General features: G+C 38.1%; 2 protein-coding genes across 2 annotated transcripts in view; one reads left to right on the top strand and one right to left on the bottom strand.

The window, feature by feature from the left end:
• The window catches only part of samd4a (sterile alpha motif domain containing 4A), a 65,043-nt gene extending 49,435 nt beyond the window's left edge, over positions 1 to 15,608 (bottom strand). Inside the window, 2 exon segments of the mRNA XM_051646586.1 lie at positions 12,911 to 13,512; positions 14,970 to 15,608. Of these exon segments, the coding sequence (XP_051502546.1) occupies positions 12,911 to 13,106 (196 nt within the window). The 5' untranslated portion in view covers positions 13,107 to 13,512; positions 14,970 to 15,608.
• A 2,406-nt stretch (positions 15,609 to 18,014) lies between these two features.
• Positions 18,015 to 26,496, top strand: LOC127410791 (ERO1-like protein alpha). Its single transcript, XM_051645997.1, has 13 exons — positions 18,015 to 18,850; positions 18,963 to 19,082; positions 19,174 to 19,257; positions 19,362 to 19,400; positions 19,507 to 19,583; positions 20,890 to 20,963; positions 21,622 to 21,648; positions 21,736 to 21,828; positions 24,176 to 24,189; positions 24,396 to 24,440; positions 24,540 to 24,626; positions 24,715 to 24,851; positions 24,948 to 26,496. Exons 1-13 carry the CDS (start codon positions 18,773 to 18,775, stop codon positions 25,012 to 25,014), a joined length of 942 nt encoding a protein of 313 aa, XP_051501957.1. The 5' UTR covers positions 18,015 to 18,772; the 3' UTR covers positions 25,015 to 26,496.
• The last annotated feature ends 570 nt before the right edge of the window (positions 26,497 to 27,066 follow it).

Raw genomic sequence — 27,066 nt, 5'->3', positions numbered from 1 at the left:
CACAGAACAAGCTGATGGATGACAATCAGTCAGGCATCAAAAGTGGACATTCCACTGAGACTGCCCTGCTGTCTGTCACTGAGTCGCTGAGACAGGTGAGAGCTGGATCCAGATCATCCATCCTGATTCTCCTGGACCTCTCTGCAGCCTTTTACACAGTCAACCATCAGATCCTACAATCCACCCTCTCTACTCTGGGCATCAAAGGAACTGTACTTGACTGGTTTAAGTCTATCTCTCAGGTAGGTCCTTCTAGGTAGCCTGGAGAGGTGAGGTATCCAAGTCACATCAGCTACTTACTGGGGTACCTCAGGGCTCAGTGCTTAGGCCACTTCTCTTCTCTATATACACAACATCACTGGGACCCATCATTAAAGCACATGGGTTCTCTCACCACTGCTATGCCGATGACACACAGCTCTACTTGTCTTTCCAGCCCAACGACACCACGGTGACTGCTCGAATCTCTGTCTGTTTGGCAGACATCTCAGCCTGGATGAAGGAACACCACCTGCAACTTAACCCAGCAAAGACTGAGTTCCTTGTCTTTCCAGCCAACCCTGCTTTTGAACACAACCTCACCGTTCAGCTGGGTTCAACTACAAAAACGCCTTCCAAAATGGTCAGAAATCTAGGGGTAACCATCGATAACTAACTCAATTTCACAGACCACATCTCAAAAAAAGCATGATTATGTAGATTTACACTCTACAATATCAGGAAGACCCTTCCTCTCTGAACATGCCACACAACTTCTTGTTCAGTCATTTGTCATAACTAGACTGGATTACTGTAATGCTCTCATTGCAGGCCTCCCTGCATGTGCAATTAGGCCCCTGCAAATGATCCAGAATGCAGCAGCACATTTGGTCTTTAATGAACCAAAGAGAGCGCATGTTACACCACTCCTTGTCTCTCTTCACTTGCTGCCAGTTGATGCACGTATCAAATTCAAGGCTCTGATGCTGGCATACAGAACAGTCACCGGGTCTGCTCCAGCGTACTTAAAATCATTTCTGCAGAGCTACGTTTCCACCAGAAGCCTGCAGTTGGCTAATGACTAATGAGTGGTGCCTTGTTGTACCAACAAAAAGAGGCACCAAAACACTTTCCCGGACTTTTGGTTTCACTGTACCATGTTGGTGGAATGACCTTCCCAACTCCATCTGTGAAGTAGACTCACTCTCTGTCTTCAAAAAACACATCTTATTCCATGAACACTTAACCATTCACTCATTAAAAAAAATATATACAGTATATATATATATATATATATATATATATATATATATATATATATATTTTTTTTTTTTTTTTTTTTTTTTTTGTTCTTGTTGTCTTGGATACTACTATTCTGATGCTAGTGAAACTTTGTAATGCAGCACTTTTCACACCACTGTCTCCTTAAGATGATACTATTCCTCTTTTGTAAGTTGCTTTGGATAGAAGCATCAGCAAAACGAATAAATGTAAATGTACAATGTTTTCTGTAGTGAAAATTCAGCAGCAGCTGCTGCCTCGCTACTGAATCTGCAGCATAAAAACACATATGTAACCAATGTGGTACAATTACCAAAAGAATTATTCTTATCAGCTCATAACATACAGTGCATCCAGTGTAATCCAATTTCTGAACAAATGACTCTTATGAGTCATTTTTAGTAAATCAAAAACATACACAGCATGTGCTTGTTTCCCAAATGAAAAACTCTTAAGAACTGTCTATTTGTTGTGAATGTTAATGAATCTTACTGTCACATAAGTTATGACTTTTGTCATCTCCAACTCTAAATTAATTAACAGCTGTTTGTGTGTTATGCTGTCTTTAAGAAATTATATTTCTTATTTGCAAATATTTCTTCCTCAAATGTACAAAAATAATCATTAAGAAACCATAAAGGAATAAGAATCAGAACAGGAATCGTTAAATTCCTTACGATTCCCATCCCTGCCAATCTGTGAAAATGGTCCCACTTAGGGCTATACATATAACCTCTCATATTAAAATGCAAATCCTTGTTTAGCAACTGCCTGGAGAGGGAGCTGACATAGAAAGAGCTGGTGGTGGGGGGAAAGAATCTCAGCCTGACCTCTTAAAAGCACAATCAGCACTTCTGAACAAAGTTCTGCATTGTGGCACCATGATACAACTGCCTGGGCTTTGCATTTACCAGCTGCAGAATGGCACATACTAAACAGTAGCTGCAAAGTGACATAACATGAGGCGTGCAACAGAGACATACTGTAAGACAGTATTTGATACAAAGAAAACAGAATTGTTGGGTTTGTGTAAAAAAGAGTGTATTTTGATGGATTGCTCTCAGCTGCAGTCGAGCATGCACTGACAGCTCACACAGAGTGTGGCGGGAGCTACAGAACCGGTCTGATGGCGTGGGAGACAACCGTGTGGAAAATTAGACAGATCACAGATGTTGGAGAGGCGATGGTCGGTGAAGATAGCTGTGACCATGAACCCAGCAATATTGCTTCAATTGGAAAGAAGGCTGCACGATTTGGACCAAAAAAACCCAAAACAAATAAGAACTATTTAAAAAAATATTGCAATTGTGATTTGAACAGCGGTATGAAAAACATTTAAAGTCCCATATTGCCATTGCTTACATATCAGGCTCTATTTTCATGAGTGTGCAAAGTGCAGCGCTATGTGCAACGATCGTGCACTTTGTCTTATCCAATTTTCATGAGAGCGCTAACTATATGTGCAATTTTCGTGCCAGCGCAAAGCTCAAGTGTCCACTGGTGGAGTGCTTGTGCTAACTGTGGGTGTATATGCGCAAACTTTGGGTGTGTTGTATGTAAATTAAGTGGTGCAAATTTGCACAATTTGCTATTTTCCTGAGAAAAAGATCATTGCACTAAGACGTTTCAATTTCAAGTCCAAACTCAGTTCCTGCATTGCAGTTTGGAGATTCCACCAGCAGAAGGTAATTAGTTCATGTCCAAACTCTAAAAATATTGTGGAACATCAAATTACATCCCTGACGATCAGAGATGTAGCCATCTTATGAAGCACAAATGTATGTGATTTGTGTTAAACTATCTGTAGGTCATGGTTTATTGTTTAGTTATTATTATTATGTCTATATTTAAAATTATATTTATGATCTCATTTGTATTGGTATTTTTCCACCTGTTCTCATGGAGTGATTTTACAGTCACTGCAAAAGGTGCCGATGAAAGAAGCTGGAGAGGATAAAATGTTTGGATTTGGTATGATTTTGTTTCACTATTTCATTATTTTGATTACATTTTCATTTCGTTTTATGTGTAATTTGAATTTAGAAATATTTTTGGTTTAATATTTTCGCGTTTCAATAAATTAATTTAATTGTTCAAAATCAAAATCAGCTGGTAGAAATGAAGTGTGTGCCGATACAATCACGATTAATACAAGTCATGATTTGTGTAACAGTAGATGAAAATTATTAATAATACTTCCATTCCCTATAATTTAACGTAGCGCACATCCAAATCCTGATAAGTATAACATTTTCTAACATTCCATATACTGTACCTTCAATGTGCTGCACTGTGGAATGCAACAAAAGCCTTCTTCAAGAGTTAAAAGAAGCTTTTACATTCATACAGACGGGATCATCACAGACATTGAGTAATATTGTGACCAAATCAGACCAGAAAACAACACAAAATATTTGTAACGTCTGAATGAGAGATCTTTACAGTGATGTACCGGAGGGAGTGTGTACTTGCTGCTCACACATCAGACTCACAGCGTAAGGAGATGAATCATGGATAAAATACATTTAAATGTCCGCAAAAGTCCAATCTGACTATAATTATGCTCTCTTCAGACCTCTTTTAACTTTTCCTGGGACTTGCCATGGATCAAAAGCCATTTTTGATGTTTTTCTTATTAATCACTTCATGGATGTTTTCCCATTTACCTCCATTGTGTCCTCCTGCTGGTCACAAATATTGCGGCTTCAAGGAAAAAGTGACGTCACTTAAACAGGTCAATAGGACACAGATGGTGCAATAACCGGAGAAGAACCTCTGAATTAAACACAGCCCATAATAGCTTTGCACGCATAATTTTGCTAAACCCACTTATGCCTAGATGACAATACCAAAACTTCATGGCCACTGATTTTGAGCATTTATGGCATAGCGCTGCGCTTAGTGCTAGCACTCTTAAAATAGGGCCCATCAAGGCTATAAGAACGAAAAGGCATAAATCACAATGAAACAACACCAATCATATTTGATAGGGTGAATCAATAACAGTGGCTGCGTATTAACAGGATAGTTCCACCAAAAATGTCACCTCAGCCTCATGTTGATCCAACCCCATTTGACTTCTTTTCTTCCATGGAACAAAAAAGGAGATGTTAGGTAGTGTGTTAGTCTCAGTCACCATTCACTTTCATGTTTTGTCCATACAGTGAAAGTTATTGGTAACTGAGGATGTCATTTGGTCTAACATCTCCTTTTGTGTTTCATGGAAGAATGAAATAAAAGTAATACGGGTTTAGAAGACATCAAGGTTTGTAAATTAACAGAATTTTCATTTTTGGTGAACAATACCTTTAAGGAATTTGGCATTGATCAATAAAGAGAAAGTATGATACATTTTATGTGTTTCAAGTACCTGCATGTCATCCATTCTTTTTCGCTAAGATGAGCATATTTTTCCATTCATTAAGATGAGAAACAGAAATAGTGATGTGCAAGTTATTACCCAGACTGACTGGAGTGCTGATGTCATCCCAGCTCAGCATTTTTCTGAAACACCTAGGCAAAGTTAAAGCCGACGCCAGGGTTTTGACAACTTTGAGTGGAAAAGAAGTGGTGCCTGATTAGTGTGTCTGAGTGGGTAAAGCTAACACTGATCATCCTAAGATGTGCTTTTCAGAGTTTACAACATTTGAATTTGGACAGTCTAATTCAGGTTCAAATGCTCCTGTACACAATATGACATTATTTGCAATTCACTTGACAGAGTGAAGGGTAAATACACCAACATTGGCTGTAAAATGGCGAAGATCTACTGATGGATGGACTAGCCTGGGTCAAAGGGATTTATGAATACTTAATGACAGGGCATGCATATTTCAGTATATCGATTATAAATGAAAACAGATGGTTGTGACATTAGGAGACAAATGGTTCAAACGGAGTATCATGATCAATGTAACAACTACTGACACATCAATAGAAATATAATCAAGATATGTAGTTCAACATACTAATGTTTGTAGATTACAGGGTTTGTAGACTATTATGTCCAGAAAAAGTGCTGTACTTATGGCTGCCTAGTTTGTATGGTGGTCCACAATCTGTATACCGTGGGACATAAACTTCAGTACATGTGATTTCTCCAACAACAAGCCACAAAACAAAAGCCTAAAGGACCTGTTGAACAGGAAGAAGAGGGTCTTCAGTTCTAGAAACTGGTAGGGACCAAAATTTAAGAAGCCAGTTCTCTATAAGGGGAAAATACTATAGGGAACAGCTGAAGTGCAAGCTGCCACTAGAGTATAAGTAAGTAGTGTTTGATTCAAAGAAAATTTTGGCAGGTTCTCTATGGCTGTCCCTGGGGTTGCGTATGAGTTCACGGAACACAGCAAGGTCCAGAAATAAACTGTTTTCTCATGAGTGGGTGCGTGTAACAGTTCGACACCCGAATGAGTCAAACACTCTTTCTTTTCCAAACAGCTCAGAGACATTCTGTAAAAGACAGCAGAGAAAAACCAAACAGGCGTGTCTCAATGCCAGTGGATGAAGAGGAGGGTAAATTTCACATCATACTCAGTTCATTAGTACAGATTTTGTATAGTCCTCTATGTGAACTCATTATGAGCCCCAAATATGCCCTGGTTAATATAAATAAATATGCCCATTCACAAATAAATAAGGTAAATCAAAACGGACAATTACATCAACATATCTGTGGGACACTTTTGAATAGATTTTAGGAAAGAACTCTAACAATGTGTAATATACTTAGCCTATTTCAACATTAAAGGGATAGAAGACTCAATACTGAAAATTCAGTCATCATTTATTCAACCTCATGTTGTTCCAAACCTGAACTATTTTTTTTTTCTTCTTCAATGGAACAGAAAAGGTGATGTTAGGCAGAATAACAGGCTTAAGGCCAAAGTATACTTAGGTTTCCCTTCCGCAAGTACATCTCGCTCCAAGTGCACATGACGCAAAATGCGTCATCAGCACCATACACGTGAAATGTCCACACATGCTGCCTAGTTTTTCTAGACAAGCAGACAGTCCACACCTATGCACATCATTGGTGCATACCTCTGGTGTTGACTGTGCAAAAAGAGTACCAGAAAGCAGTCGTAGTGCGCATGCATTGAACGTGTCCATATGGGCTCGTAGTTAAAAGAGTATTCTTTAAAATAGGTTTGAACTTAACAGTGTGCAAGAAGGACTAGCATGCGGAAAAATTAGTTATTATAGAAAAACAGAATTTCCATTTTGGGGTGAACTATCTTTTTAAACTTACTGTTTAAGTGTCAAGTGACTAAAAATTACTTACACGGATATTACTATTTCAAGCATAAATACTTTTCCTTCACTTAACCTGTTACAGTGGGGAGAAAGGGTGGGCAATATGACCAAATTTCTATATCATGGCATAAGTAATTTTATATTAAGGAAATAGTATATACCAAGATATAATTATTTTTTCTGGAAAATCAACAAAAAGGGTTTATATATTAAATAACAATGTGGTAATGCCTATTTTTGGATAATCCAGTCAGCATTTATCTCCAGGTTGCTCTAGGGGGATTGTCCCTGTAATAAGTGCACTGTTACTCGCTTTGGATAAAAACATCTGCTAAAAGCATAAATGTAAAATGCAAAGCATAGATGTAAAATGTTGGACCAAAAGGTTTTGAGTTTTAGTCTAGCTAAGGATGGTTTTTAATTTTATACTTCCGTTGACCTCTGAGTCTTCATGTTGTGCTTCTACTATGCAAGCTGTACTACATTGCATAATTCCTGCTTGAATTCAGAACCAAGTATCTAAACATAAAAATATTTGTGGCTTGGAATGTGTCTTTGGCCTAGTGGTTAAAGCACTGGACTTAGGTTCAAAAGGTTGTGAGTTCAATTCCTGCTGAGGATGGTTTTAAGAATTAGTTTTTTTGTCCTCTGAGTCTTGATGTTGTGCTTATTACTACATATGCTGTACTACATTGCAGAATTCCTGCTTTAACAAGACTTTCTAAGCTATCTTTTCATACTCAGCTTGGAAATTTTCTTTGGCATAGTTGAGCTGTATAATCTGTGTGGCCTAGTGGTTAGAGCATTGAAGTATGGCTCAAAAGGATATAAGTTCCAAGTCTGATAAAGAACACTTAAAAGTTGAACTTTAAGTCTTCACATTTTGCTTCCTCTAATGCAGCATTGCCAAATTCCTGCTTCAGTCCAAAACATTATCTCAGCAACAATTTTGTACTTTTAATTTTGAATGCAAATACAATGCTGACTCTGGCAACTGAGGTTGTGCTAATTCTCAGCCTGGTATGTCCCACTGATGACTGTCAGTGCTGTACCTCTATAGTACAGTGGACTATCAGTTGGTTTGTAGAACAGAAAGTTGCAGGTTCAAACCCATTCTTGGGTGACTTTAAATGTTGTTTTTTTACTTTATGTAATTTGATCTCTATGTGTTCTTTGGGTTGTGCAGAGGTTGCCATGTGGGTGCTTGGCCCCGCAATGGCTGCTTTCAGCTATATTTATTATTATTATTATTATTCCTCCCCAGTGGGAGTCTATGGCAGCCCATAGAACCATATATAGGGAAATGATTAAATCTGGCACACTGATAGAGGTGGTCATGAATAGCCCCCATACCAAATTGGGGGTATCTAGGACATACTCTATAGTGCCACCACCGTATCTTTTGAACCGTGTTTCCTAGAAACAAAATTATTTTTGCATCTGATTACCCTCCTCCTGCTGATTCCAAATGACTCCATACATTAAAACTCCATCCATTACACTGGCTATAATCTTGGATTATGGCATTTAGAGTTTAAACTTTCACATTCTCCAAACTTGGTCTGATTTTCCCAAAGATGGCTCAAAATAATCTCCAGACCGAGCTGCACAGAACTGATCAAACAAAGTTTTTTGTGTTCCTTAGTTTAAAAGTAACGGCATCGCAAAATTAACGAGGCCAACGTAAAAATGAATGTGAGGCTATATCTTGGAAACTGTTTGTCATATTGAAATGAAACTTAGTATGCTTCTTCGGGGCCATAATCTGAGGGTACATGCACAGTTTGGAGACAGCGTCTCCTACGGGTCAAGAGATGTGAAAAATGCCTTTTTTTGCCTGTAACTTTTGAACCATATGTCCAAAAATCATGAGGTTGGTGTCTATGGATTCTCTCAGTCATGATTTCAACAATATAACATTTTCCCATATCAGCCATACTGACTTTCCACCAAATTGAATTTTATAAAAAAAAAATATATATTTTAAAAGCATTGTCAGATTTTAAAGAAAATTGGTATGAATAATCTACATCATGTCCTGGAGATACCCGAGTAGTTTAGAGACAGTGCCACCTATAGTTCAAAAGAAAACCCACACTTGTTTCTGACTCTGACCTCAGCAAGTCTCTTTGCTGATAGTCAGCTATGTCAATTGAGCGACTCAGTGTGTTAACACACTGGTTTATAATGTGAAAGGTCCTGCATTCGAATCCCTGCCAAGACATGGGTAGAGTTGAGTTTATATTCTATTGGATATCTTTGTATTGTGCTTTCTTTCTTGTGTTTAGGCCACTTTTTGCCCTTTTGGGACTTGGCCCCGCCTATTGCTGCTTGCAGCTATAATTATTATTAATATTATTGTAAGCTTTCATCAAGTAACATCTTCTCAAAGTAATTAAACAAAGAAATGATGCGGCCATGAAACCCATAAGCAATGTTGTTTTAGTTTTTCTTTTAAGAGTGCTCAATGCTCATGTGTTTATGCACTCAATTGTGCCTGGGAAACCCTAGGGTATGATATAAGAGGAAAACCCCACTATTGCAGCGCAATGCCACCGCAGACGCAATGGAAAGATAAAGAAACAAATACAGCAGCAAGTGTGGGACATCTGGTAATAAAGCGAAGCAATGGAGGACAAAAAAATAGCGAATTATTCCTCAGTTGGCTTGTTCGTTATTCACACCAGCATCACGGGGAATATATGTTGCTGTGGAGAAAGCTACTTACTGACCTAGCCGCATGTACACGGGGGTAAAGAGTATGCCGCTTACATGGTGCAGGTAAACTCAAATGCTGTTGTCGCGTCTTTAGCAGCTTTCGCGCAATAAACGGCTTTCTAGTGTCATTGTAAATGAGATTATGCAGTCTCACATGCAAGTGTAGTGCTGCGCTAATGGATATTCACATACCGCAATTTGCACAATATATAAAAAATCTCAACCGCTTGACACTTTAAACTGTCACGCAATGATATATATCGCCCAGCCCTAGTGGGGAGCATCTGTTCAATACATCTGGAAGTAGCAAGGCAGTTCGGTTTAGATATATATGGGTGTTTGACATTTCTGGAGGTACACTGCAGTGCATCTCATAGAGAAGCCACCATATTGGAAAAACAACACCCAAAGCACTCTCTCCATAAGCTTAGCCTCCATCATCTCAAACACACACACATACAGACACACACCCATAGACACCGAGTTATGAAGTCAGTCATTCATAACAACAGTGCCCCTCCTGTCTGGGCTCAACTCTGCCTTTGGGCTGTGAGATGGAAAGGCAGAAAAAGGGCCAAGAGTAAAACACCAGCTCAGACAGGAATAACATTCTGACAAACAAGCAATCTCTCGCTTACACATATAGTCATAGTCAAACACTCTCTACTTTATCTGACTGTCCAAGCTGGATGGAACTCAAAACAACAACACAACCTGAGTCGGGGTTGTGTAACTTTGTGTGTTTTGGATTCACTTTTCTGTAAATTTTTAAAGGGATAGTTCACCCAAAAAGGAAAATTCTGTCAAAAATTAAAACAATACACATGAACATTGCAATTTTGTTACAGTGTGCGATGCTGAGATGAGAGGCAAATAAGTTGCATCATTTGGGTCAGGGTAACAAGGCAGCTCCTTCAAACAGGGAAATAAGTAGGTCATTGTGGATTCCTCTCATTGGCGCAGCTCTTTCCAAATAGTTGCATCTTTCCACTCAACTCTCAGATGCGAGTTAACTCCATATACACCACTCTGTGTACATGTGAGGGACGTCTTTACGTGGTCATTTACTAGTTTGTAAAATAAAAGCAGCTTTTGATTTCAGAGGGCACACAGCAAAATTACTTTTCTTACAGAGTATTTTTGTCTTGTTTTCTAGTAAAAATTTCTAAACGTTCTTAAAACTTAAATTTACTAGAGAAGCAAAATGACATCCAATTTGTTTTTTATCTTGCTTTCAGAGAAATCTAACCATTTATGCTTATAACAAGAAAAACAATTTGCCAATATAGTAAGAAAATAAATTTTATTCAATGTGAAAAAACAAGTTTATTTTTCTTAAGAACGTGATTTATTCTAAAGTGTCTTTCAATATAACATGTCTAACACATTTCAATTCATTTTGAAATGCAACCATTACTACACTATCTTTCATTATCCTTGGTTCTGTAATATAAAATTTTCTAAACCAAATTACAAAAACGTATACACTCATCGAGCTCTTTATAAGGAACACTATGGTCCTACTAAAGTGCCCAACATGGTCTTCTGCTGATGAAGGCCAACCGCCTCAAAATTCGACGTGCTGTTCGTTTGTGCATTCTGAGATGCTATTCTGCACACTACAGTTGTATCGGAGTTAACATAGCCTTTCTGTCAGCTCAAACCAGTCTGGCAATTCTCCACTGACCTCTCTCATCAACAAGGCGTTTCCGTCCGCAGAACTGCCACCCACTGGATGTTTTGTTTTTTTGGCACCATTCTGAGTAAATTCTAGAGACTGTTGTGTGTGAAAATCCCAGGAGATCAGCAGTTACAGAAATACTCAAACCAGCCTGTCTGGCACCAACAATCATGCCATGGCCGAAATCAATGAGATCAAATTTTTCCCCCATTCTGATGGTTGATTTGAACATTACCTGAAGCTCCTGACAAGTATCTGCATGATTTTATGCATTGCACTACTGCCACAAGATTGGTTGAGTAGATAATCGCATTAATAAGTAGGTGTACAGGTGTTCCTAATAAAGTGCTCTGAGAGTATATTTTTCTGTAATGTCAATATTAGGTTACTGATACAGTGAGCATTCTTACATGCACAATCTTACAGATTAAGGTCATGTAAACACCTTAAACGGCTAAAATTATCGGAGTAAGGTCGTAAACAGTTTAGGCAATGTTCGACACAAATAGATTGAACATTTCCCCAATTTTGCATTGAATTGCAACACCTTCACCTGCACTGTTATCTTATCCAATGTGTTGAACGCAAACCTCTTCATGTTTCAACATAAAAGCAAAGAATAACCCAATATTTTTAAATCTCACGTAAATGGGGTTTCCTTGCGTTGACAGATTATTATTTTTATTTTAAATAAACTGATTTTTGGCAGTTATCAGCATATTGCTGATTGTCTGTTCATGCTCAGTGACCGACACTTTAGTTTGTTTACATTTTTAAAGTAGCAGTCATTTCGCTTTCTGACAACTTAAATGTATTGTCTGCAATTCATCTTTTAAGAATGGAAACTCCTGGACTGCTTACAAATCACAACCACACCCGAGTCAAAAGATTTGAAAACCATGTAAAATATCAATGCGAGATAGATAGGTTAAGAGTTTTCTAAGCTAAACAAGTTAAAACATAACCTTTACGCTGGAAAACCGACGAATAAATAGCCTGAAGTGCATTCTGTTTGAGATACTTAATGAGGGCCTAAGCAACCAGACATCTACTTGAATAAAAGAAAATATGCTGAATAACCAAAGAATCCCGCTGTCTGATGAGTAATAGGATGCTGACATAAGCATTGGCTGGTATTGGCACAAGTGTGTAAAACTGCCCGAGGTGAATCGAACAGGTAGGCATGCACGCACACACACTTTCAATGCATTCACTGAGAAGGTCACAACCACATCCGTGCATGCAAATACACCATTTGCAATGACAACATAGCAACACATCACCATGGAGAGAGAACTTATGAGTCCAGTGACAAAAATACACTATCCAGCAGAGATTCAGATGGGTTGTGCCCTTCTACCAGTTGGCTTTAATCTCAATCTCAAAACTTTATGAGCTCTGCTTTGTTGTCTTCATCTTGATGTTTTAGAATAACAATGACAGAGTAGCATTAAAATCCCTCAAAATGCAACACAATCCACTGCAAGACACAGGGAGGCTTTTTATGAGCCACAGCCCACTATAAATTCTGATGGGAATCCCATGTTTGAGTTTGAGTATGTGTGTGTGAGAGAGCGAAAAATACAAAATTTCTTCTAATTTTACTCTTATGTTAAGATGGAGCTACATGTCCAGAGGTCATGCCTCCATCTCGGCATATTGCTAGTCTACTAATGTGCATAAGTGAATGCTACACTGTCTGGTTACCAAGGTATTTGTTTCCATGGTCACACATCCACCTCGCACAACAAACCTGGTCACTGAATCCCTAACTCTAATACAGTCCTCCACCACAGTAGTTGTTAAACTTTTACAGATGAATGTCAAAATATAACATTAATCTGTCAGTACCAATTTCTCAGTTTTATACGTATAGGTGAAATAAAAATAAGATCAGATCTAGGAAAGATCTGGTGGCACCTGCACTTACCAGATACATTAATCCCACAGTTCCCATGCAGTTAGAGCTGGTGTAAAAAGAGGAGCCTTTGTACTAACCTGGATTATTGGCCTCCCTTTCCAGAACATGCAAATCAGTGCAGTCTGCCAAGGAATGCTCCAAACAGAGCTGCAGAAAGCGCGCTTGGGTCCGACTGACCCGCTTGAGGAGCGACAGTAATGCCACCGTCTGTTCGCACTCATTCCACCCCTTAAACCAGCCGGCGAGGACTCCCACCTGGTCACGAAACATCATGATCTGGTGGGCAGGCACCAGGACTTGGAATTCGGTTTGTAGCAAGAGGGAGAGATGACTAAGACCCTTTGGACGCCTTCCTCAGCGATGACTGTACTCTGCAGCTAAATGGAGACTCACCTTGCAGATGCTTCCAAAAATGCACTTGCTTGCCTCTTTATTTTGCGGTTTGACAAAGAATACGCCTTTGAGATGTTAATTGTTATTGGGCACCAACGTGTAGCATATTCATTCTTGGTTCTTTGGCATGATGGCAGGGAATCCCTGTTTGAAGCTTGTGAGATGGTAGAGCTCTCCAACTGTCTGGTCACTATGGGCTTACTGAGTGTTCCTCAGCTTTGCTCCTGCATATGGAGTCTGTCCAGCTTCATTCTTAATAGCATTTTCCTCAGAGAAGATCTTACATCTGTGAAAGTAAAGAATAAATATGTTATAATACATATTTCAGAGGAAATACATAGAAATAAAAGACTGAGGAGCATGACATATGCACACATATGTTGAATCTTATTGCTGAATTCAAAACCCGGTGGAAGTGCGACACAAATCTGTTGCTTCGGTCTTCCGGTTGGGACTACTTAACGTGAAGATTCCTTAAAAGAACCACAAACAGGTTAACCGTTTAGGCTATAACTAGTAGGTAAATATCTGGGGTTTCAGCCCATGAAATGACTCCACTTTCCTCTGGTCAGAAGCCAGAGACAAAAATAAACCGGCTTCATCCAGCATTTATGAGTAGCACGTGGACACATCACACGAGCGTGTGCGAGCGAATAAAATCGTAATTGCTAATTCGCTATCTAGCGATCGATTAAACGGCCGCGCTGATGTTATATTTGGAGCTCCGTATTAACGCAGCCTAAATATCTGCCTTTAAAAGAGTCCTGAACGGCAACCTAAATTTTCACTTACCTCTATATATATATATATATATATATATATATATATATATATATATATATATAGCAGAATCAGTATGAGCTTTATTGCCAAGTGTTCTCAGGTAAACAAGGATTTATTTATTTTTTTTTAATGATGATAGGAGAAACAAGTGCACATAGAACATTACAGTGAGACAGAATATAAAACAAGGTAAGAGTATAAATAGACATAGAAATAATAGAACATATAACTGCATGTCTTATGTACATGTGCAAGTGGTAGTGTATGTGCAAGGTAGGGGTATGTACAGTTATTGAATTAAATATGTGAATTTGCATATGTACATGAGATATTTCACTATGGGAGAGTCCTGAGGCAGTTTAATTGTTCATGTGGTAAATGGCCTGAGGGTAAAAACTGTTCTTGTGCCTGGATGTCCTGGCCATCAGTGATCTGTATCGCCGGCCAGAGGGCAACAGTTCAAAAAGAGAGTGGGCAGGGTGTGTGGGGTCCCGAGTGATTCTATTTATAAATAAAAACATACAAATAAAATGTGAAATAATACAAGAAAATAAAAACCTGCTCGGTTTCGGTTTCTATAGCAGTCCGATGAATGTCTCAAATAACAACACTACTAAATCCCGGACTGCATCCCAGTCTGTGTCCAGAACATTCCCAAAAACTGTCCTAAATTTCTCTCAACTCTTCACACATAAAGCATTCCCCCACTCTGATGGGTTTCCTGCCTAAAGCAATCCAACTGTCCCCCTCGTATGAATTATAATTTTAAAGATCCTTAAACTTTTAATAAGACTGCTTTATCATAATAGAGAAATTATTTCCATTTCCATAAACCCCATATGCATTTCACGTTCCCATAGAAAGTTACAGTGTGGTGGGACAAGAGATTCTGCAAGTCGTGTTATATGCTATAAAAGCATAAAAAATAACCTATTGGAAAAGTGCTGAAAATGAACTCACCTAAGGGCACAGTTGCATGGGTGCTGGTCGCAGGACAGGACAGGACAGGACTGGACGGGACGGCGGAGCGGTGCCCCTTCACTCTGGGTCAGTGTGTTTGGCCATCTTGACGAGGTTTTTCTCCCCGCAGTCAGTCAGCTCTTGTTGAAGCAGCAGCAGAGGAGAGTCTCGGCATCGCTTCCCACATGCTAATAATTAACATGGAGCATTACGTCAGGAGCTTGGCAGCACAAGGAAGCACAAAAATAGAAAATGGAGTTAGGAGCAGATCGTATTGCTTATCCTACAGGAGTCGACTGACCGGGGATCAGGGATTTGAGGGACAAAAAGAGGTTTTCACATCAAACTGGACGATGTTAGAGCAAGAGCGAAGTTTTGTTTACACTGTTTAGAGAGGAGGAGTAACAAAGTTTTGTCCGTCGAAGTCGGTGGATGAATAAGCCTTTAAAGCGCTAATAGTTGCTTTTTAGAGTTTTACATTGTAAGTTGTCCCCGCCCTGACGCGATGAAAGTGGGTTAGAAAGTGTCGAAAAAGGAAACTGGGATAGATTCCGCCCTTGGATTCTTTAACTGTAGAGGCGTGTTGTAGTAGCGGATTCCGCCCATTAGATGTCGTTCTTTTACCACATTGAAGAAAGATAGATAGATAGATAGATAGATAGATAGATAGATAGATAGATGGATGGATGGATGGATGAATGGGTGGATGGATGGGCAGATAGATAGATGGATGGATGGATGGATGAATGGGTGGATGGATGGGCAGATAGATAGATGGATCGATAGATGGATGGATGGGCAGATAGATAGATAGATAGATGGATGGATGGATGGGCAGATAGATGGATGGATGGGCAGGCAGATAGATAGATAGATAGATAGATAGATCGATAGATGGATGGATGGGCAGATAGATAGATCGATAGATAGATAGATCGATAGATGGATGGATGGGCAGATAGATAGATCGATAGATAGATGGATGGATGGGCAGATAGATCGATAGATAGATGGATGGATGGGCAGATAGATAGATGGATGGAGGGGCAGATAGATAGATGGATGGATGGGCAGGCAGATATATAGATAGATGGATGGGCAGGCAGATAGATAGATAGATAGATAGATAGATGGATGGATGGATGGGCAGATAGATAGATAGATAGATAGATAGATAGACGGATGGATGGGCAGGCAGATAGATAGATGGATGGGTAGGCAGATAGATAGATGGATGGACGGATAGATAGATAGATGGGCAGGCAGATAGATAGATAGACAGACAAACAGACAGACGGACGGACGGACGGGCAGGCAGGTGGACAGATGGACAGCAGATAGATAAATGGATGGACGGATAGATAGATAGATGGGCAGGCAGATAGATAGATAGACAGACAAACAGACGGACGGACGGACGGGCAGGCAGGTGGACAGATGGACAGCAGATAGATAGATGGATGGATGGATGGATGGATGGGCAGGCGGGCAGATAGATAGATAGATAGATAGATGGGCAAGCAGGCAAACAGATGGACAACAGATAGATAGATAGATAGATAGATAGACAGACAGTTTTATGGATTACTTTTATGCTGCTTTTATGTGCTTTTTGTACCTTCAAAGTTGATGTTAAAGAGATACACAAAAGGCACAAAAATTTGCAAAATTACCCTAATACACTGAAGGGATAGTTCACCCAAGGAAAAGTTCACTGCAAAACATAAAGATTTTTAAAAGAATATTTCAGCTCTGTTGGTCCTCACAATGCAAGTGAATGGTGACCAGAACTTTTAAGCTCCAAAAGGCAGCATTAAAGTAATCATAAGACTCCAGTGGTTAAATCCGTATCTTCAGAAGCAATATGATAGGTGTGGGTGAGAAACAGATCAATATTTAAATCCTTTTTTAACTGTAAATCTACACTTATACTTCATATTCTATCCCTTTTACTATCCCTTAGTAAACTATCCCTTTAAGCTACAGCTCTGAAAAAAAATTAAGAGACCACTGCAAAATTATCAGTTTCTCTGGATTTACTATTTATAGGTATGTGTTTGAGTAAAATGAAAAAAATAAAAAGTAAAATTCTTCTATAAAGTAATGATGACATTTCTCCCAAATTCCAACTAAAAATGTCATTTAGAGCATTTATTTGCAGAAAATGGCAACTGGTCAAAAAAACAAAAAAGATGCAGTGTTTTCAGACCTCGAATAATGCAAAGAAAACAAGTTCATATTCAATTGTAAACAACACAATACTAATGTTTTAACTTAGGAAGAGTTCAGAAATCAATATTTGGTGGAATAACCCAGATTTTCAATCACAGCTTTCATGCATCTTGGCATGACCAGTCTTTCACATTGCTGTAGGGTGACTTTATGCCACTCCTGGCACAAAAATTCAAGCAGCTCGGCTTTGTTTGATGGCTTGTGGCCATCCATCTTCCTCTTGATCACATTCCAGAGATTTTCAATGGGGTTCAGGTCTGGAGATTGGACTGGCCATGACAGAGTCTTGATCCGGTGGTCCTCCATCCACACCTTGATTGACCTGGCTGTATAGCATGGAGCATTGTCCTGCTGGAAAAACGAATCCTCAGAGTTGGGGAACATTGTCAGAGCAGAAGGAAGCAAGTTTTCTTCCAGGATAACCATGTACTTGGCTTGATTCATGCGTCCTTCGCAAAGACGAATCCGCCCCATTCCAGCCTTGCTGAAGCACCCTCAGATCATCACCGATCTTCCACCTGGTCGTCTAATGGTTAGACAGAGACCTGGAGAGGCCTTCAAGCCACAGTGTCTCACACCCACTGTGAAATTTGGTGGAGGATCGTGATGATCTGGAGGTGCTCTAAATAAAATAAATGCTCTAAATGACAATATTTTAATTTGGAATTTGGGAGAAATGTTGTAAAACAAAAATGTTCATTTTACTCAAACACATACCTATAAATAGTAAATCCAGAGAAACTGATAATTTTGCAGTGGTCTCTTAATTTTTTCCAGAGCTGTATATTATTAAACATTTTATTAAATAAATATGCTAATATTACAGGGCACCAAAAAGGTAACTGGAGAGTTGGAATAAAAGCATATGCACATTTCACTTTCCAAATGCTGTTGGATTACAAAATATACTGTACATACGAACAGATAAAGACTACAATGCTGTTGTCAGACAGCAAATCCGGTTAATTTAGAAATTATTCTTTGGCGACATCTTGTGGTGAACTCGATGTATTGCTGTTTTCACGCAACGGAGAGAAATCAAAGTGCAGTCTGATGATGAAATTAGAATGGTTGTTTTAAGAGTTTTATTTATTTATTTATTTATTTTACAGTTAACTCAAAATGCAGTGTGGCTTCAATGCTCTAAACGAGTCTATTCGCATTTCAACCCACATCCTGATACAACGCTTATTTCGGAGCAGTTAAATGGTGTATTTCCGTCTGTGGAGGCGCCGAATGTGAAATAATGTGATACTCGCCAATACATAATGCCCAAAATGTGTTACATTTTAAATAAGTATTACAGCAATATCTATAAGGATCGAAGTCATTTGTAGCGCGCGGTCATATCACAGAAAGAGCCGAGTCACGTAGTTCACGCACTGCTTTACTGATTCAGGAGTGATCTGAGAGTGAACATGTGAGTCATATAGCGACGTGTTATTCACTGCAACTGCACATTACACATGTAACAGCAGACCACCTAATCACAACGAGCGAGCAGCTAAAGACAAGAGAAGATATTCACTTAAACACAGGAACCGTATGATGCTCAACGTGTTTCATTGACAATGAAATCTTTTATTCTGTTGTTCACCAGCATCCACATGATCACAGCAGGATCAGCGGCGCACAGGTGTTTCTGTCAGGTGAGTTCAGCATCAGACATGTAGTATCATATTCTCTGAAGTACCTTGGATTGCCATGTAAATAGCAGTATTATGGTATATGTCAAGCTAACATGTTCCACTTTGGTCACAGGTCACTGGGACCCTGGATGATTGTGCTTGTGATGTTGAGACCATTGACAAGCTCAACAACAGAGACATCTTTCCCAAACTGCAGAAACTACTGTCATCTGATTATTTCAGGTTTTACAAGGTGTTTTCATAATGGACAACTGTGTGAAATTAAATCTGTTGACTTAGATTTACTCTTTCATTTCTTACATTTGATATATTATACTCACCAGGTCAATCTAAACAACCCTTGTCCATTCTGGACCGACCACAGCCAGTGTGGACTCAAATACTGTGCTGTGAAACCATGCACACCTGTGAGCTTTTTTTGTATTTTTTATAATTCATTGTTTATTTTGTCTCAAGTGATTTTGTGTGTGGCATGTAGAACTGAAAATGCTTCTTGTTTCTTTCTGTGCAGAGCGAAGTACCCGAGGGCCTTAAATCCAGCAGTTATAAGGTATTGGAGACATCACCCATTTGTTTTGAGAAAGAAATTGATATAGTAGTTATGTACACAACATGTAGCCTTTTGGAGGATGTTGACATTTCTTCTTTGATTATAGTATTCAGCAGAAGCCAGTCAGGAGATAGAGGAGTGCGAGAAGGCAGAGAAACTTGGAGCTATCAACGGGTCCCTCAGGTAAAGCAACTTGTATTCATTATCAATTTGGAAAGGATGTAGCATAATCAGTATTGGTGGGGGACAAAAAAGTAAGAGTTTAAACGTATATTCCGGGTTCAATATAAGCAAAGTGCTTTTCAAGGCAAGCCAGTCCACTCAGCCCAAAGGTGGCCTTTCTTTGGAACGCTGTCGGGCAGGCTTGGCAGCAGTTTTCGATGTAAACAAGCGGCATAAAAGTGCAGCTTCTATCTACTTGAATGGGGAAAGACCAAAATCTCTAAAACGGTTGGTCAAGATTACGATCAGAGAACCTATTTCAAATCAGCAGTAAAATCGGACAAATCTCATATCATAAATTGTGCTTCTTTACCTTAGATTACGCTAAAAAAATTGTTTTTATTCAAGCTGGTTCAGCTAATACGCTTGCGCGTTCTCGAGTTGATTGACAGGCGATGTCTGTATCTAAAAGGTGATTGGCTCTTTTACCTGTAAGGCGGGACTTCCTTTTCTACATCTGATGGCTGTTGGACGTTCCAGTTTCTCCCATTCATTTTAATACCAGTGGTCCGTCTCTGCTAAACTGTCTTTGATATAAGTAAAGCTCAATCATCAATAGCATTTGTGGCATACTATTGATTACCACAACAATTAATTTTGACTCATCCCTCCCTTTCTTAAAAAAAGGCAAAAATCTGGGTTACATTGATCTGAAAACGTTAAAATACTCACTGTTTCAAAAGTATAGCCACGAGACGTAAACAGTATGCTTTGTAATATGATTTTAGTGTGATAAAAATCGCTTTCTTACCTTTTCTGTGTAAAATTAAATCCAATTTTACAACTTCGTTGCCATGACGATGTAATGCCGTAATCCCTAAAAAGACAGTAAAAATGTCAATTTAACCAAGTTTACAGCTTAAGTAATACCTGAGCTTTAACTATTCATAAAATTGAGCTTTAAATTTCACTCTTAATACCCTCCAAAAATTGGCCCCATTCACTTCCATTGTAAGTGCCTCACTGTAACCTTGATTTTTGCTTCTTTTTTTTTCTTTTTTTTTTAAGAAAAGGAGGAACGAGTAAAATATGTTTTTTGTGGTAATCAACATTATGCCACAAATGCTGTCAATTAAGCTTAACTTGTATTGAACCCGGAACATTCCTTTAAGAATTGGCAATTAAAAAACAAACCGACCTTAAAAAACAAACCAACCTTAAATCTGAATATTGGGAAGGAAGTGTGTACTTGAATGTGACTTCCTGACAGTCAGATCTGTGATGTAGTTTGTGTATTCTGGTTTCACTCTTGTGTTTTATTGTTTAGTGAAGAGACACGCCAGGCTCTACAGGAGTGGAAAAAACACGATGATGAGTCTGACCGTTTCTGCATGCTGGATGGTAAGTTTCCTCTGCTATTTAGATTTGATACTTCCTTAATAACAATTAGCGAATTATCCGAAGAGTCAAGTACAAATTGGGCTGCAAGACCAGTTAAATCTTTTGTGTGTATTGGACTGCAAATATACATTATATGGGACTTGCCTGACTCGCAGTATGTTGACCTCCTGCTAAACCCTGAGCGTTTCACTGGCTATAAAGGACCAGAGCCCTGGCGCATATGGAACAGCATATATGAGGAGAACTGTTTCAAGTAAAGAGTCAGAGATCACAGTTACTCTGATCTGAATATGTTGATGTGTGCTCATAATGTCTGTAACAATTGGCATCCAATTTTTTTTTGTTTTGTACTTTCAGACCTTATTCAGTTAAAAGACCACTGAATCCTTTGGCATCTAACAGTGGTAAGAATTTATTAGCTTTATCTTCTGCGCTGTCTATTCTTGATTTAGCATACAAGTTTGGATGATTTTATTTGCAGTATTTCCATATCAAAATTGTTCATATAGTAAAGCTCATGAACCATAATCTTTGCTCTCTCTCTCTCTCTCTCTCTCTCTCCACTTTAGACATTGATGGTAAGATTACATTTGTCCAATCCAAGTCCATTTAGTCAGTGATTTCAGATTTGAACTGACAAGCTTATTTCTTATTTAAGGGCAGGGATTCTACCACTGGCTGGAAGGTAAGTGTCTGCATATATATTGTGCATTTTATCGCATAATATACATTTTTCATTTTCCATTTTGTCTTATCTTTTGTTTTCTCTCAGGCTTGTGTGTGGAGAAAAGAGCTTTTTTCAGGCTGATTTCAGGACTGCATGCCAGTATAAACATACATCTGAGTGCCAGGTACCTACTAGATGGTGAGTCACTTCCTGCCTGAAGAAAGACAAGGCCAAAGTACCACTTAACTTCAGTTCTGTTGTCATTCTTTAAAAAAAAAAATATATATATATATATATATATATATATATATATATATATATATATATATTTTAAAAATCCTATAGGAATGCTTATGGAATTTCTGTCATAATTTGGAACCAAACAAGAATCTTCTAAGAATCAAATAAGATGTTATTGGATAGACTGAAATTTTCAAAGGTTAAGGCCCCTGTACACTTCCTACGAAATCGGAGAACGAACGGGTGTGAGGTCATTAAGAATAAAATCTGGCCAAAAAGAAGGTGTCTGAGATCGTTTCGGTGGTTCATAACAGCTCGCCAGGGCGAACTTTCAGGAGAACTTCTTACCATCTGCTAAACACCTTTTTCTGCCATTGGTCCACATCATTGACGTTTCCATCCAAGGATTTTGTTTTGCGAAATTTTTTTTTTTATCGAAATGCAAATTATCGATAAAATTTCACATGTCAGTTTTGGTAGCTCAGCGGTTAAGGCTCTGGGTTACTGATCAGAAGGTCGGGGGTTCAAGCCCCAGCACCGCCAAGATGCCACTGTTGGGCCCTTGAGCAAGGCCCTTGACCCTATCTGCTCCAGGGGTGCCGTATTATGGCTGACCCTGCACTCTGACCCCAGCCTAGCTGGGATATGTGAAAAAAAAAATTTCACTGTATATGTGCAAATGTATAATGTGTGATAAATAAAGAAAATTATAAATTATTAAATTATTAAATTATAATTAATTGGTACTTTAATTCACCAAAGTGGCATTCAACTCAGAATCAGAAGCTTTATTGCCAAGTATGCTTACACATACAAGGAATTTGTCTTGGTGACAGGAGTTTTCAGTGTACAACAATACAAAAACAATACAACAACAGCAGCGAGACATAGATAATAATAAAAAATTAAAAATAATTATACACATACGTACATACACACACAGACACACACAGATATACACATACTGTACGTAGTGCAAATCTAATACAAATCTGTTATCTGTTATGTACATTGCAAAAGTTTTTTTTTTTTCTTCAGAGCAGTGAAATGGCAGAAGAGGTTGGATGTGTTGAATAAGTATAAAAAAGACTAAACTGTGTATTGCACATAGTTATTGCTCAATGGGGTAATTTAACTATTCATGAGATGGTCTTTTGGGCACCAGTGTATATACAGATAAAAATAGACAAGAGAAAAGGGATATGAAGGGAGTAATTAACTTAAATGAAGAAAAATAAATCATAAGTGTACAGAGAAATACAATTTTATAAAGTAATTATATAATTATATATAGGATTACAGGCTCACTAATGCCAACAGTTCTGTTGTATTTTGCCAGGTATTCCAATCAATTCCTTCTAAGAATCCCAGAAACAGACGAATTACATTTCGACGCCATCTTCTGATATTTCCTACTATTGCAATTATGTGAAATTAAACAGTAAGCTGGCTAATTTCAATAAATTGTCTCAATACTCTCTCCATTTTACACGCATGTGGGGCCATCTGGGATGCGAAAGGTACACAATTTACGATATACACAAAATTCTGTATGAAAATGGTTCAAGGGGAGATTTCTTTTGCGCTAAACCAAAACTTACGCGACAAAATGTTTTTCTAAGAATTACGTCATGACGCACACAATTTTATCGGTAAAAGGCCATTTGAATTGAAACGAGCAGGAGAATGCAATTTTCGCAAACATTTTTTTTTAACGCATTTTCACGCTGTCAATAACAGAACAGCGTTTGACTTAAAGACAGAAGTTGATGGAAATTTAGTTAATGGCAGGTGTGACCTGGAGCTCCACCTACTTTGCTAATTCCCATTCAGTCAGTTAAGATCAATCAACATGATCACACTGGCATGCAGAGTTATTAGCGAGCTGGTGCAAACTTACTACATCTATACATTCGCTCGCATTTTTTTTTCTAGTCTACAAAATGAATCAAATTTACTCAAATACTCTTTAAGTGCCCATTCACTCATGTGCCGTCTGCAGCCGAAAGCCATTCACATATCTGCCCAAAATAAGATATGTATATCATCATTTTTTGTCTGTATTCTACCCGTTAACACACTTTTATACACCCATCTTTGCAGTAGTATCAGTGCCATCATAAATTACAATAAGTGTAAAAGTGTAACCGGCGCATATTATGGCTGCATATAGCACGTTAGGTAAACCTAACAAATTATACATTTTCTTCTGCATATATATTACTTTAAATCATCATCAAGTAGTGTATACAACTTTTATTTATAACACATTTTAATGTCATATTAGTTGATGTTTTACATGCAGTCTTGAGCGTCCTCGTATTTAAATGTACCTTTAAAACACCTCCCCCAGCAGCGTGACGGTTGTCTGAATGTTCGCAAACAGTGTACTGTTGCTCAGCTGTTTTGAACTTCTTTTTGTCTCTGAGTGAAGAACAAAGAAGCACTTTGCCATAAGTGTGCTGGGGTCTTTAGGCCATGCCCACACTAATCCGTTTTAGTTTGAAAACGTTTCAGTTTACTAGTCATCATTTTTTGCTGGAAACAACAAGGAGGCCATGAAACTAAAAGTCAGTTTGCTGCTTTTTAATGACAAATAAGCATGGTGCAGTAAATACAAGTTAATATTTCTCAATTGTTACTCAATTGCTTTTGTGCCCTGGCATCAGGAAGACTTCAAGATCACCTTCAAAAATATTTCCCGTAGCATGGACTGTGTTGAATGCTTTAAATGTAGACTTTGGGGTAAATTGCAGGTAAGACAACAAAAAAGAGGGAGAGTGCTTGGCTTTAACTGGTAACCAGATAATATTATTTGCACTGATTTATGAATGTCTCTCTTAGACACAGGGCCTGGGAACAGCACTTAAAATCCTGTTTTCTGAAAGACAAATAGAAACTATGCCCAATACAAGCAAGACCAATCCATCTTTTCAGCTCAGTCAGCAAGAGATTGTCTCTCTGTTTAATGCTTTTGGAAGGTACACAGTATAAGATTGAAAATATATTTTTAGAGATCTTGATATTTGTCCAAATATATTGTTCTTTTCCCAACATGTTCTCTTTGTTTGTTTCAGAATATCCACAAGTGTCAGAGAGTTGAAGAACTTTCGCTCACTGTTGTCAGAATCAGACAGTGACTGAAAATACTCCCCTTTTGTGGCAACAATTTGTCGAGTAGTATAATCGCATTACATAGTTGCTGCCTCCTGGGTTGAAAAATCGCTGAATGTTATTTTACACCAATTGTTGTTAAAGACACCCTGTTTAACAGCATTGGATGCTAGCACTTTAAAGGACCTCACTTTAGCTCTAAGGCAATTATGGGTAGTAGAGTATATTTGAATTATGACATATATACATTTATTTTTGTAAGGTGACCAAATATGCGACGGAATTTAGTATAACTATGACTGCTTCTCAGGAACTCAGAGCTTCAGTGGAAATACATAAACACATAAATGTATTTGAAATGTGTCATTAATTTTGTAACGTTTGAATAGGTGCCTTTGCATCTACATTTTTGACAATTGCAGAGTCAGCTGGAGTTGTGAGCACTGACTGAATTATGCTGAAATGTCTATTTCAAGAGGAGATCAGTTGTTTATTTTTAATATTGTTCAGTCATTTTTCCATAAACATTCCAGATGTGGTTGTGTTACGCTTGTATTTTGCATTCATTTTATGATGGCACTCTCTTTTTAAGTGTTTTAGGGAAGTTTAGCCATGGCTTCATTTATACATTTTTCATTTGGTGCTTTAATCCAAAGTGACTAACAATGCATTCAAGGCATTAATTTTATCAATGTACAGTATGTATTCCCCGAGAATCGAACCCATGACTTTGGCATTGCATGCTCAATCATTTGAGCCACAGTACATCTCATTGGAAGTTTGACATAAAACTTCAGTTCAGCAATTATCTAAATAAATGTCTAATGCAGAGTGCTGAATCAAACTTTGAACGGAGAGCTGGCAATTTGATAATTCTTTGACTGGGACATGGATCTCAGAGGTCAGAGGCATCTCTGTTCTAGATTACGATGTTGCCAGTGATTTAACCACTACAAATTTAATTGTGGCTATGAGTTCAGCCAAGAAACGAAAACACAGTTAGACTTGCTAGGCAATTTTTGAGAAAAACGAGCACTGGTATTTGGAAGCAAAAATACTGGACAAGATACAGGAACATTTTAGGCCTGGAGTTAATCATAGTGTTGAAAGAAAAGATGTTGAAATTTCAGAATTTACACATTTGTTTTTATTTAATGCTTTGTGATATTGCATTTCTGTACAAGTTTGGTTATAACTTCGCTGTTTTGCTGGAAAGAAACTATGGTTAGTGCATTTTTAACCACTTGCTATTTTGGACTTTATGTGCTGCTGCAATATACACAACCCTAATTAGTTTCATTTCCCTTAATTAGTTTTTCATTTTGAAATAATCATACCCAACTCCCCTGATTCGGATTAAAAAAGAAAAGAAAAAAAGTACTTTTTGTTTTTTAAAACAGTGCAATAAATCTTTATTTTGTTTATGGTAGTGCTTTCTTTAATCGACTAGGATCATGGGTAAACAAGTTACATTCATTGGCCTTAAAAAAAAAAAAAAAAAAAAAAAAAGAATCATAATAATAAAAGCTTTACTTGCTCATAGAAGGGTTGATATGATAAATTTCACAGCAAAATTCTTTAAACCAGACACATAACTAAGACATAAAAAAAAAAAAATCATACACAGCCCTTTCCTGTCTGCTGTTTGTCAGGAAATGTGATCAGAAACAAATCAGCATTAGTCACCTTTCCATCAATAATCCATGCTGAAAAGCTTTACACGTTTTATGCTGCACGACAGCTGTCAGCAAGCAAGGAAATTGGAATTATATGACCAGATAAAATAAAATCATCCATAACTTTTTCTTTTAATACAACATACACACAAAACCCAGCAGTATACAATAAAAAAAAAAAGAAAAATATATTTTTTAATAATAATAATAATCCAACTACAGAGCAGTTTGAGCAGGTGTATAGGTCTAAACCCAGCTAGATTTCCAACCAATCCTCTATTAATTCATCATGTGTAATACTAGCCAGGTTCTGTTTTCACAGCATGGATTCCCTGAAACCGCAGGATTAGTGCTAATTAACTCAAGCCGGTGGTTTACAGTGATGGTAAAATGGCAGGGACTATGC

Source organism: Myxocyprinus asiaticus, chromosome 20 (genome assembly GCF_019703515.2).
Source record: "Myxocyprinus asiaticus isolate MX2 ecotype Aquarium Trade chromosome 20, UBuf_Myxa_2, whole genome shotgun sequence".
In the NCBI taxonomy this organism is placed as follows: domain Eukaryota; kingdom Metazoa; phylum Chordata; class Actinopteri; order Cypriniformes; family Catostomidae; genus Myxocyprinus; species Myxocyprinus asiaticus.
The sequence above is the reverse complement of the archived record's forward strand: the minus strand, read 5'-3'. Positions and strand labels throughout refer to the sequence as shown.

Excerpts from the sequence above, each read along its gene's own strand:
- LOC127410791 (XM_051645997.1), top strand. The coding sequence starts at position 18,773 with ATGAAATCTTTTATTCTGTTGTTCACCAGCATCCACATGATCACAGCA. Across the intron at positions 21,649-21,735 it reads ATTCTACCACTGGCTGGAAG|GCTTGTGTGTGGAGAAAAGA; the intron begins GTAAGTGTCTGC and ends GTTTTCTCTCAG. Across the intron at positions 24,852-24,947 it reads CTGTTTAATGCTTTTGGAAG|AATATCCACAAGTGTCAGAG; the intron begins GTACACAGTATA and ends TGTTTGTTTCAG.